Source organism: Carlito syrichta, unplaced genomic scaffold (assembly GCF_000164805.1).
Source record: "Carlito syrichta isolate Samal-C Ts95f unplaced genomic scaffold, Tarsius_syrichta-2.0.1 Scaffold307715, whole genome shotgun sequence".
Taxonomy (NCBI): Eukaryota; Metazoa; Chordata; class Mammalia; order Primates; family Tarsiidae; genus Carlito; species Carlito syrichta.
Window position 1 is genome coordinate 127,114 of NW_007251811.1, and position 13,420 is coordinate 140,533.

Sequence of the window (13,420 nt, forward strand, 5' to 3'; positions counted from 1 at the left end):
CACTCACCTCAGCCTCCCAAGGCGCGGGATTACAGGCTGAGCCACCGAGCCCGGCTGCAGGGGGCCAACATCTTAATGGAGAATGTTCAAGGGGGAACGTGAAGAGAAGTGAGACACTGCATGTCGACAGCTTTTTTGGGTGGTTTTTCTGTGAAGGGATGTAGAGAAATAGGGGTCACTTGGAGGTGGAGTTTGGTTTGGTTTTTTAAGACAGAAAACATCAATAACATGTTCAAGTGTGGATGGGAATGATCCATGAGAAAGAAGAACTTCAACAAGGGTACTTGCATAATGAACATTTGTATCCCTAACGCTGAATTGTACCCCACATCTGTAAAATAAAAAATAAAAATAAATAGTATCCAGAAATTTTAAAAAAAGAAAGAGAAGAACTGATACAAAAGAGGGGGAAATAGTAGTCACGGAGCTCCTTAAAGGAGAATGGGGCTAGGTGCATGTGTCACGTGAACAGTGTGTTCATACAGTATAGTAATAATGGAGGAGGGAAGGCAGCAGTGGAGGCTGTAGGAAGGGGAGCAGTTTTGGTGGTGAGAGCATGTGAATTGCTCTCCTGAATACTTCCTTCTTCTCAGTGAAACAAGAGGCAGCGAGGAACAGTGAGGCAGTGGCAGAGGTCTGAGGATGGAGGAACTGAAAAAGCCCAGGCAGACTGCCTCCCAGGTCGGCCCTGGGAATCGAGGCTGCAGCTGCCTCAGGTTGCCTCCATTGAAGGGGGTTCATCACCACTCATCATCCTGCTGTGTTTGCTTTGTGCTCTACACCACATGGTTTCCATGAGTTACCTCTTTTAATTCTCCTAGCATGACTATGAGACATAGATACTCCTATTAGTCCCATTTTGCAGACTGGGAAACTGAGGCTTAGAGAGCTTAAGGTTAAACAGATAGTAAGTGGCAGAGTCAGAACTGGAATCTAGATCTCTATGACCCCAAAGGCCAGTGAGGACGGCTCCATCATAAGACTCGCTAAACTGGAAAACTGTGGCATTGTTCCCATGGCAGGTCGGCATCTGGCATTTGCCCCAGTGATCCAACAACTGCTCCAGTGGTTAGTTCCCCTTCCTGCTCTGTTATTAACATAGTGATTGTATCAGTTAGCAGTGCTTTTGGCTACAAATGACAGAAAACCCCATGGTTCAATGGCTGTTTTGTTTTTCTCACATAGGAAAGTGAGTCTTGCTCTGTCTTTCCGTTTCACCATTCTTAGTGTGTAGGCCTTTGGTCTCAGACTTGTCAGTCTTCTGGTCGCAAAATGGCTGCTGCTGCTTCCGACATCACTCTGCTTTCAAGGACGATGGGGAAAGAGCTGTGGATGAAGGACGAGGAGTGTGTTTGTCCCTTTTGATCCAAAGGACTGTAGTTTTCTCAGCAACTCAACACAGCCGGCTGCTTCTTATAACAGTAAGTCAGCACTGGGTCATCTGACCACCCTGACAGCAAAGGAACTGGTCAGTATTTGTCTTCCTTGTCTCTGAGGTTGAGGCAGGCTGTGGAGAAAGAGGCTGGGGATGTTTCGGGCAACTGACCAGCAGTGTCTGTTAGAGGCTCTCTTGCCGGAAGAGAGAATTTGATGACTCAGTTGCCCTCTGGTGTTGAGTATCCCATTGGGTCTCCCGAATGAGCCACTGTCCACCTGTGGCTGCTTTGGGGCTGGACATTAATCTATGGTCCCATCAGCTGTGGCATGGGAGGGGTGGGGACAAGTGGTAGCACCAAGTGTGGTCATTTTTGTGTAAGATTACTCTGCATGTTTCATATCTTAGATTCTCTCCAGTTCATCTTAGAAGGTTTCCACAGTTTGTGAGAGGAGGAGGAGGAAGAGACATTAGAGGAGTCTTGGGATAAGAAGAGGGTTTGGGGGGTTTTGTTTGTAAGAAACAGCATAGATCATAAAGGAAAAGATTAAGGAGTTTCAACTGCAAGAACTTTTATGCATCAGAAGATCCCATTAAAAGGGTAAAAAAAAAAAGTTGACTGGGAGAAGGTATTTGCAAGACATTAACTGACAATTAGTATCCAGGCCACCTTTGTGGCTCAACCTGTAATCCCAGAATTTTGGGAGGCTGAGGCGAGTGGATTGCCTGAGCTCGCACGTCAAGGCCAGCCTGGGCAACTTGGCAAGACCTCATCTCTACAATAAATAAAAAATTAGCTGGGTGTGGTAGCGCACACCTGTAGTTCCAGCTACTTGGAAGGCTGAGGCGCAAGGATCGCTGGAGTCCAGTGGGTCAGTGCTGGGGTGCCTGTGAGTGTGCCACTGCACTCCAGCCTGGGCAACGGAATGAGACTCCAACTCAAAAAAAAAAAGAATTAGTATCTGTAATACACTTGAGCCTTGAACAACACAGATTTGAACGGTGAGGGTCCACTCATACATGAATTTTTTTACAGCCAGATATGGATGGAAAATACAGTATTTGTGGGATATGAAAACTGAGTATACAGAGGGCCAGATTTTTGTATATGCAGGTTCCACAGGACCCACTGTAGGACTTGAGTGTGCGGGGATTTGGGCATCACAGGGCTTCTGGAGCCATTCCCCTGAGTATACCAGGGGACAACTGAATATATAAGTAGTAAAATGTCAGTTCACTCAGTAGAAACGTGGCCATTCACAGAGGAAGAAAGCTAAATAGCCTATAAACACAAAATTATGCACAACTTCAGGGAAACACAGTTTAAAACACCACAAGAGGCTTCACACTTCTGAGACTGACAGCAGGACTTAGAGCCACAAGAGTGAGAACACTGGATGATGGGGGCATTGGCTTATCCTTTTTGACAAGATATTTAGAGAAATCCAGCCATGATGAAATACTCATAAACTGACCCCAGTATGCCCCATGAGGTACAGTCCCCTGAGAGTTCTCGTTAGGGAAACAGTACATGACTGGTGATTACAGCATGGTGATAATAGAAACATTGGAAAGATCCTTGGTGTCCATTAACATGAGAAGAGATTAGACTTAGCATTATCACACAGTGGGGTAAGTGCTACAGAGAACTGTACAGGGCACGAGTAGACAGATCTCACAGACAAAAAGGGGGGACAAAAAGCTGACACATAAGCATACGTAGAGTACAATTCCACTTATGTAAGCTTAAAAACACGGAAAACAGCAGTGGGTTTTAGGGATACATACTTGTGTAGCAAAAGAAAATGCATGGAAATGACAAACTGTTGGTTAGAGTAGTGGTCACCTGAGAGGGAAGTGTGAGTCAGTGTCAGCTCGGGGGAGAATGAGGGGCAAGGAGGGAGGCGGTGGGATCTTAACTGGATTTGCAGTACTTTGTTTCTTGGGGAGAGGTCGTCGCTGTTTGTCATATTATTTTTTGTATTTTTGTATGTCTGTAATCTGTACATTGAATAATTGTTTAAAAGAGGAAAAGAGCCTCGAAGTACAGAGCTTAGAAAACAGGTCTATGCCTGTTCCCCCTGTATCTGCTCTAGACCAGGCACAGCCCTGTGAAGCTTCCAGTCGATTGGCTTTCTAACCGATCATGGGCATCTATGCATGCAGCATGCTTTGCCCCAGAGAACTCTTCCGTCACTCCCGTCTCCCCACCTCTTTCCCATTTTGCATGCCCAGGGGAATGTTTGGATGGGAATTATTTGTCTTTCTGACACTTTGCTGCAAACCCTACTGAGTTGAATTGGGTTACAAAGAGATAACGTATTATGAGTAAATGATGCTATAGAGGCCCAAACTACAGCCCCTCTCCGTCTTCTTGCTTGCGGTGTTCGTGTGATGGCTTTCCGTTCATTCCTAGAGGGCAGAGGCCTGGGGGTTTTGTTCTGGCAGTCCTTAAGGGTCGCACCTTGGAGACTCAGCCCTGGATGGGTAGCGCATTTGGTGGTGATGTTGCTAGCAAATTATTCCCAATACCGCGTTTGTTCATTTTCTCTGTGTTTATTTAAGAGTCAGGGTCTTGCTCAGTCACCAGGGCTTGAATGCAGTGGCCCGATCGTAGCTCTTCTTCCCCCAGTGCCTAGGCTGGCAGAGCATCCTTGAACTCCTGGTTTCAAGTGATTGCCTGCCTTAGCTTTCTAAGTAGCTCGGAATACAGGCTCACACCACCATGATTGGCCACCACGACTGGCTAATTTTTAAACATTTTGTGGAGATGGGGTTTCACATTTGCCCAGGCTGATTTCAAACTCAGGCCATCCTCCTGCCTTGGTCAAAGTACTGGGATTACAGATGTGAGCCACTGCACCCAGCCCTCTTTTCTCTTTGTGATGCACTCTCTCTCCTCTCTGTAGACTCTGCCTACTGTAATATTATTTCTTTCTGCCGCATTGCCACTTACCACTGTATTTCTCCTTAAGCTATTCTTTGACTTAATGAATTTTATTTAGGTTAAGGGTGGCAGATATGTTTCACCTCTTGAGCTGTTCCTGATCTGTTAATAATGGCTGCCTGGAGTTCTGGGTTGGTAGAGGTTCAGAAATGAATCTAGCTCAGCAGGGAGAATTGCTGGTTGATGAGCAGTGTCTGTGATGGGCACAGGGTTAGGACTTGGGGCATTCCTGTCTAAGATACTCATAAAAATGTTAAAAAATCAAGAAACCTCTTAACATCAGATTATGAATGGTGGCTATCTGTAGGTGGTTACATTACACAAAATTTTAATATTCTTATGATAATATTCTATGTTTTCACATTTGTGACAGCGAGCATGTATTATTTTAGGGTGCAGGAAAAAATACTCAGTGTATCTTGAAAAGAAGTGTCTCAACAGAATGAAACCAGTGATTTGAATGTGCTGTGTGATAGTGCTTGGTTCTATAGTTGCAATAAGCCCAGCGGGAGGTAGACGTACTCACTGCCTTTCCCTTTCTGTACTGTGAGAAATCCTTTGACCCTGGGCCATCATTCTTGCTGTGAGGTAAAATGTGGGTCTGGCTGGTTCATTTCTCGTCTTCCAATCGGGCAGGTCGAGGTGGTGCATCTATCTATGGCAAGCAGTTTGAAGATGAACTTCATCCAGACCTGAAATTCACAGGTAAGGGTATCATCTGGCTGGACTAGGGAGGAAACAGGGATGGATGTTCAAAGCATACTCTTTTGTCTGTGATTCAGGGTGAATGCCTGACACTGTGGCATGGTGCCAGGCAGCTGTCCAGCCGTGGCGCCACAAAGAGCCCTGGGGATTATAAAAAGCAGTGCCTCTCGCAGAGTTCTGAGTGGTTCAGAATGCTGATCTGAGTGTTCTAGACTCCAGCTACTTGTTGAATGTCATAAACTATAGGATATCAAAAATATCCTCAAAGAAACAGGAAACATTGCTGAGTTTTGAGGGCAGTTGGGAGTGTGGTCTGGCAGTTAGCAAAGATAATTGGGGGTCAAGCCTGGGGAGTAGGTGAGGACAAGGAAGACTAGGTCATGGGGTAGTGTGGTAATGGCGTTTGTGTGGGGCCGAGAGCCTGCCCTATGCAGGAGGTTGTCCATGTCTGGACAGTTCGTAACAGAGGCCAGAGCAGAGCCTTGAATTCTTTTTATCCCTAGGATGGGTAGCAGCTCTAGGCTGGACCTATAGATTATTCATACTCTTTCCTCTCTTCCTTTTTCCCATCAGGGGCTGGAATTCTCGCAATGGCCAATGCAGGGCCAGACACCAACGGCAGCCAGTTCTTTGTGACCCTCGCCCCCACCCAGTGGCTCGACGGCAAACACACCATTTTTGGTCGAGTGTGCCAGGGTATAGGAATGGTGAATCGCGTGGGAATGGTGGAAACAAACTCCCAGGACCGTCCTGTGGACGATGTGAAGATTATCAAGGCATACCCTTCTGGCTAGCCCTGCTGCCCTCTTGGGCACACCCAGGTCTTCTGAGGTACCCCCAGCGAACCAGCTTCCAGATGACCTAGAATGACATGTAATGTTAAACTTCATTTTGGCCTCGCAGATCATGGAGCTAAGGAGGCCTGGGGTCTTGAGTGAGTTAAAGACGGAAGTGTGTTGTAATAGCATGCTTCTTTCCTCTTCCCCCAGTGCCTAGACTGACAGAGCATTTGCAGAAATGCCCGTACCTACTGATCCTCAGGTCATGATTCACTGCAGATGACCCATAATGCTCCTTCCTGTGTATGTGTGCGCTGATATACTTGGAACAAAGTGAAGCCCCACTGTCATGTCACAGTGGCTTTGCCTCACCAAGTTTCTTCCTGAGAAGATTTATATTCCGGTCTACACTGTAGTCCTTGGTGGCTGACAACCACAGAATTCAAAACCAAGCAGTGTCTGTCAGCCCTCTTCACTCTGTGCACATCCTCTTTCAGTCTCCTGTGTTTGTTCTTCGAGGGAATGTATGCCTCTCTATATATATTTCTCCTCAAAAACCAGAACATCAACATTGCTGTTTCTGACACTTAGACATCCCACACAAAGCCACATTGAATTTTTGCCAAATGAAAAATGCATCCAACAATCAAGTTTCTAAGAAGGTGCCAAGTGGGGAATGATAATGTGTAATAATCGAGAAATGAATTTATTAGAGGGAAGCAGAAGCATTGACCATCTTTTTCCCAGGAAGGAGTGGAAATCTATAATGAGCACAAGGACAGACTGTGAGTTCTCCTTTAAAAGCCACTCTTATACAGGAGGAGCACCTCTTAAGTTTTTAACTTAAGACTTTAGAGATATTAGAAAGGAGATTTTTATACATTCAGTTGTTTTTAAAAAATCTTTCTGGATTTGGTAGATGTAGAGATGAGAGGAAGGCAGTTAGTACCTATGTAATTCACAGAAACTTCTAAAATAAAATGCTGTTGATGGTTGAAATCGCTGCTGTGTTCTGATTTTAAATATTGTGTGAAGTTCTAAAAGCCATTTTGATCTCAGCCATATCAAGTAGTACTGCAGAGATCAAATCTTCAAGATTTCACATCATTTTTAGGTTTTTGGCTTTCCAGTGGACTTCCTCCCATTCAAGAGCAGTTGTGACTTTAGAAAGGCAGAACCAGAAAAAGAAGTTAGGTGATGTCGATTGGCATTCCGAGTGAGGGGGGATTGTCTGTGGGTGAGCTGGTGGATGTGCCGAGAAACCCAAACCACCCCTTGACTTGTAGGAGGTCCACCTGCACATTGTCATGGACCAGAGGCAACATGTGTTGTGGTGTTTGCTTCCTTAAGCTGGTAGCTCCTTGAAGAGGGGATGCTAACTTTAGTGTTTCTTCATACTTTGTAAATTTTGGAAATGGTGATTTACTTTATGGAAAGGTCAAACAAGGTTCCCCAAGCCCTCCTACCTTCAACCACTTGCTCTTCCTGTCTTTTTTCTCTTAACAACAAAAAAGAAAAACCCCAAATTAGCTTTATAAATGACTTCATAACTCCTCAGAGATGGTTTTGGTGTGCAAAGTAATGTTCTGCCCTGTGGGAAAATAGAAGTATACTTCTTTCAGACTCTGCGAGAGCATGGAATAACACCCATCCACTAACCTCCCAGAATCATCATCCTGAAAATTCCCACTTTCATCCAGGTCACAGGGGCAGTGGAAACATGCCATCTCTAATTTGAAGTAAGGAAGGTTCTGTGTACCCTTGGGAAGAATGCCTCACAGGCTCAGTTCCCCGTTTCTGGACAGGCACACCAGATACATGCAGGGTAGTCACGCATGTGGGCATATGCCAGTTTTCATAAAGGATGCGACCTCAGAGAGTGAAACCTGAATTGTTTCACGATTTCTAGTGATTCTGCCAGCGAGCCAAGTTGTGGGAATTCTTGTTTCCATGTAAGGGGAGCTGGTGTAGAAGGAGACCCGCTTAATTCTTCGGTTGCATGAGTTTCACACCCTGTCAGATAAGTACTGTCAGGACAAGTCCCATAAAAGCAGATGTGCTAGAGCTCAGATAGCTTATTTCAGTCACACCTCAGATCAGAGTGAGGTTAGTTGATCAGGAGAAGGCAAAGAATGAGTTTAAGACTTGGATGATCCCGTGCCTTGAGTGGATTGCCTGAGTCCGTGGGTTCAAGACTCGCCTGGGCAACTTGGCGACACCTCATGTCTACAATAAATCAAAAATTAGCCGGGCGTGGTAGCACCCACCTGTAGTTCCAGCTACTTGGAAGGCTGAGGCGGAAGGATTGCCAGAGCCCAGCAGGTCAAGGCTGCGGTGGCCGGGAGCGGCCACTGCACTCCAGTCTGGGCGACAGAGTGAGACTCCAACTCAAAAAAAAAAAGATTTGGATGGGGAGTCAAGACGATAGGTATGGGACTACTCAAGGGCCCTAGCCTAGGGCTTCCCACACGTTAACTCACAGGAATCACTGAAGGAGCCTAGTGGAGAGCAGCTTCTCCCTGCACACAGTCAAAAAGTTAAGATGGTTTCTTGGAGGCACGAGCCTGGCCATCTCCTCAATTGCTGGCATTTGAATACATCGACTTTCCACCAGGAAAAAAAATCAAGCAGCTTCTGACTCCATGTTCAGCCAGAGGGTCTGCATTTCTCATAACTCCCAGGAGATGGTTGACTTCTGGTCCAGACACCGCACTTTAGGGGAGAGTTCCTAGAGAGAGGTCACATTCATCCAACATGAAACTGGGGAGGGGATTTTCCCAAGAGCAGGGGCAATCAGGACCATAACCCAGTCTTCTGCCTCCCAGACCAGTGCTCTCTGCCTCATCCAGTGGCCTTGGTAGGGTGAAGAGAGTCAAACTGTGAGATGAGCTTTGATGGCTCCTGGCCCTGGCTGCTAAGACTGAGCTTTATCAAACAGGTCCTTCTGTTCCCACTTTAGTATACCATGGACATCCAGTCGTGGCATGTGACACTGGGATCCTGTGTGTGGGCACCAGGGTGGGTAAGATGGTGCTGCCAGCAGACATCACAGAAAATGCGGGGGAAATGGCATCAGCAAATTATGACACTGAAGAAAAAAGGGCTCTGGAACCAGACTGTTGGGGTTCAGATCCCAGCTCCACCACTTCGGCAGTGTGAATTCAAATTGTTTCTAAATTTCTTTGTGCTTTCGTTTCCTCAGCTATAAAAACAGAGATCACGGTCCTAACCTCATGGGACTATTGTGAAGATTAAATGAGCTAAAACAGGTATTTAGAACAGGAATGGCATTTAGAAAACAAAATGCTAGCTCTTGTTAGGAGCAGCAGCCTTTGAAGGTCCCACACGCCTCTCCTGCTCCTGTTTCAACCTACCTGCAGCCTGACCTCATAGCCTCTCCCTCCTACTGGCCTGATCGCAGGACAAGGACCTTGTCTTCCTGGCCTTTGTGGGTCTTCCCAGCACCTTGTGCTGTGCTTGAGGTTATTGCTGAATGAATCGAATGTTCCCCATCAGAAAAAGTCTGAGATCCGCTTGTAGAAATAACTACCCTAAGTCTCCAAACCCAGGTTTGCAGCTGATATGGCAGCAAAGCCTTTCCACCAAGCCCTCTGGAAGTCCTCTGCTTGATGTATTTTTGGATTGTGTCTCCAGAAGATGTCAAAATAGCTTTCCCCGCATAAGGCAAATGATTCCTACCCCCAGATCCTCCAGCCAGTCTGAGCTGTCACTGTGGCCCCTTTTGGCACCACATTCTTGCAATGTGTGGAGGAGGAAGCCCTGCAAAGCACGTTCGTTGCAGTGGTAGAGTTTACTGCCTACAAAGCACTTTGTGCCCTCAAAGCCCTGTTGCCTGTAGATGGATTGCTACTTTTTAGGTGAATGTCAGCATAGGGGCTTATTCCAGCAACACTTGCAAATGAGAGAAAAACGGTGCAGGGAAAGAAAACATGCTAGGGTCTTGCTCTAACATGGGCTTGGCCTGATTTAGAAAATGGATCTCTAGTTGTTCTTCTAATTGGTTAATCCAGGATCCTTAACTAACTACATCTGAAACCACAGTTCACCAGTGGTTGGCAGGGTTTATGGACAGGGATATGAAGGCTTTGTGTGCCCTTGGTCCAGTCACTCTACGTCTGGGACTTGTCCTCGTTGGTTAAGGGAAGATTTGAATTAGGCCCCTTTTAGCCCTAAATTTTCTGGAATCTAGGTCATTCTGAGAAGGTTCCTTCAGCTGCCAAGTTTCCATTTAGTATGCTATTTTGGAAATTTGCCACTAGAGGCCACTATGAATACAGTTTAGCCTGGCAGCTCTTTCAAGAGGCAGAAGTCTGCCAACCATTATTATTAAGCCACGCCTGCTGCCCTTTGGCTGTGGAAAACCCGCAACTGCTCAGACTGAGAGGGGCTCGAATGTCTCTTTGAAAGAATGTGTGGTGCTGTTACAGCCTGGCACAGAATGAGCCTATAAAAGCGCTCTGACCAGGCCTCTTTTCTTTCTACTGGACTAAAGGAGCCCTTGTGACCAGGGCCTCTTTATAAAGGCCAGTTCCCTCTTGCCTGTTTAATGTTCTACCTTACAGTTGGGTTCATTCATTCAACAAGTCATTTTGGACCCCTATTTTATACCCAGCACCAGCAAATATTTCCATAAAATCAGAAAGTCAACCAGAAAAATCTTTAGAAGAAAACAAAAAGTTATTTTTGCCCCTTGTGTTTCATGGTGTGTGGATGCTGCTTATATGTTTTTTCTCTTAATCTCCAAAATCAGCCTCTGAGGTTGACATTATTATGCCCATTGCTGGATGAGCAAACTGAGTAGCACAGGCAAGTAGCACAAAGCCTTGTACACAGTGAATGGGATAAAATTCTTACATGACTGGCAGGCAGGGCTAGGACTTGAACTAGGGACTTCCGATCCCAAGTTCAGCTCTTTTCCTGTGATCTCTGCCTTTGGCATACAGAGGAGGAAGAGGAGGTGCAGAAAAAGAATACTCCGATGGCAGGGTAGAGGTTAGAACGTGAATCTCTTGCCTTACAGGCTGGGATGTTCAGCCTGTCTGCTTCATCGTCCTCAGGGGAGTTGGCTGGGAGGCCCTGGCTTTAGCCATCTCCCAGCTCCTTCCAGGCAGAGCTTGAACCAGTGCCCAGGCACAGGAGGAGGGAGGGAGCACAAATGACCCCCATCAGTGTGTTTATTGAATCATAACTGCCTTAGCCTCACCACTCAGCTAATCTCATAGAAATCACTTTCCTCTCCGCAAGGATCTGGCCCTGGCTCCATTAAAAGCTGCTGCCTCGCACTTGTGAGAAAGCTCTTGCGCTGCAGAGTAGCTGGGGAGGAGCGAGAAGTCCTACTTCTACTTCCTCATTACACGCGCAGAAGGGGGGCAAACGGCATCTCACGTTCCCTGTGTAAGAACAGTCGCTGAAGGAAAGGGAATCTGAGCTTCACGGTGTTTCGGCAACATTCAGTTCTGAAGGAAACGTTCCTTTTGTGCTTATCTCTTTGAAAGAATGCGTGGTGCTGTTTAAGATCAAACAAGAGAAGGGAAGGAACTTGTGCTGAGAACTTAGGAGATGTTGGGTGCTCCATACAGATTATTCCATTGAATCCTCTCTGAGGAGCTGTGGACCAGGCGTCACAACGTCAGTTTCATAACTGAGTCCATTTCATAGTTGAAGGCCCCACTTTGGTAGGCTGGGGCTTGGCGGGGCTGAGCTAGGGGTCTGCTCTCTCCTCTGTCACACTAAACACACACAGATGCTTTTCTTACCATCCTTTGCTCCCTCTGTGGGAGTTGGGAAAATACAGAGACTGGTTTTTAAGACAGGACTGGTCACTGTATGATTTTGGTCATCTCCAGGCCAGGCACAGTGGCTCGTGCCTGTGATCCCAGCACTTTGGGAGGCCAAGGCGGGAGGATCGCTTGAGACCAGGCTTGGCAACATAGTGAGACCTCGTTTCTACAACAAAAAAAAAGAAGAAGAATGGCTATTATTTGTTCCATTTTTCAGATCTGGAAACTAAGCTCTGAAGTAGTTCCATAACTTAATTTGCCCAAGTTCACACAGTGAGTGGCAGAGACAGGATGCAAACCTAGGACTATGTGGGCCCAAAGCCACCACCTTTGCTCCTCAGGGTAATGCCTCTGCTTCCCGGCCTCACTCAGGGCCCTGTCCAGGAGCCTGTCTCTGGCGGGGCACAGGCCCAAGCCTCTGTCAAGTCTACAGGGACTAGTCCAGTCCAGCACCATGGGATCTATGCCCAGGGCCTCGACTCTCCACTTCTCACTATATCTAAGTGCAGACATCCCAGCCTGTCACCACCCCCAACCATCCCCCCTGCATTAAACCCAATATTTAGCTTGATGTTATTAGTCATGGGATTAGAGACCTCAGTGCTGCAAAGGACTTTAAAGATAATCCAGCTCACCTAGACTTTATGGATCTGGGAAGTGAAGTCCAGAAAAGGAAAGAAATTCACCCAAGGTTGTTTGGTCGGTAAGCAACTGTTAGAGACCAAAGTTAATAGGTGGGGCTGGGATCAGTCTCCTGGGTCCTTCCTTCTTTCCCCTCAGCTCCTTTAAGGAGGGATGGGTTGCCTTGGCTTTCTGTTGATTGATAAACACAAACGTGTCATCTCTGGGCCTTTCACAGTAAAGGCCAAAGTGACCTTTCCTCTCCCCACCAGGTCTTCATATCCAGCTGGAACCAGCTCCACTTGATTGCCCCTGGAACTTTACTCCTGCCATTTCCTCTCGGCGCAGACAAAATCCTATCCATCTGTCAGGTACCATCTCTTCCAAGAAGCCAGCCTGAATTCCCCTAGTCTGACTGAGTTTCTCCTTCCACTGAACGTCCAAAGCGCTTCTCTTAGGTGGGGGTTTTTTTTCCCCTCCTTTTCCCCTTAGGAAAGGGACTGGGCCTTCTTAACCTGGGCCTCCACAGCTGGGCCTTTCCCAGACTCAGCCTCCCTCTCTCTTTTAGCTGGATTTAATGTCATGTGACTATATCACCCCCAGCCAGCCAGTCTGCTCTCAGGCCTCCTGAACTCTCTCTCGCTCCACTCAATGTAAGCTCATTTCCTCTTGTTTGAGCATCTTGGGAAATGGAGGAGTCCTCACACTTCTCCCGAAGCTTAAAAGCAAACTAGATCCCTCCCTGAAGTGTCAGCAAGCCCCCCACCCCTGCATACTTAACGCCTTCCTCATAGGCTGTCTCAAGCCCAGGAGAGGACAGAACAGCTGGACATTCACCTGGAAGGCCTCTAGATCGTTCCTCCAACTCTCTCCCATTTCCTTCTGGCTATGAGGATCCACCAAAGCCGAAGGACTCTGCCCCTCCCGCCTTAGGGGAAGGAGGCTGACATTTCACCCCAGCCCCGAGATTCTGTCACCATGACTCCTTGGCATCTCCCCTGGCTGAACTTGTACGGGGCAGCATGAGAAGCCACCGATGGTGAAACACTCTTTTTTTTTTAAGCTCTAAATTCATTTTCATGCCATGCTGCTTGTCTTTGCCTGCCTGGCTGCTGAAGGTAGCTAAAACACGCACAGAATGCCATCAGCCAGGCTTTTCAAGAAGCTGCAGTCCCGATGGTCTTTCCCCCCC

General features: G+C 47.0%; 1 protein-coding gene across 1 annotated transcript in view; it reads left to right on the plus strand.

Annotated features, from left to right (window-relative positions):
* The window catches only part of PPIL1 (peptidylprolyl isomerase like 1), a 21,213-nt gene extending 14,408 nt beyond the window's left edge, over positions 1-6,805 (plus strand). Inside the window, exons 3-4 of the mRNA XM_008064580.2 lie at positions 4,959-5,027; positions 5,601-6,805. Coding sequence (XP_008062771.1) covers positions 4,959-5,027; positions 5,601-5,821 — 290 coding nt within the window. The 3' untranslated portion in view covers positions 5,822-6,805. The remainder of the gene's footprint in view (positions 1-4,958; positions 5,028-5,600) is intronic.
* Positions 6,806-13,420: the final 6,615 nt, after the last annotated feature.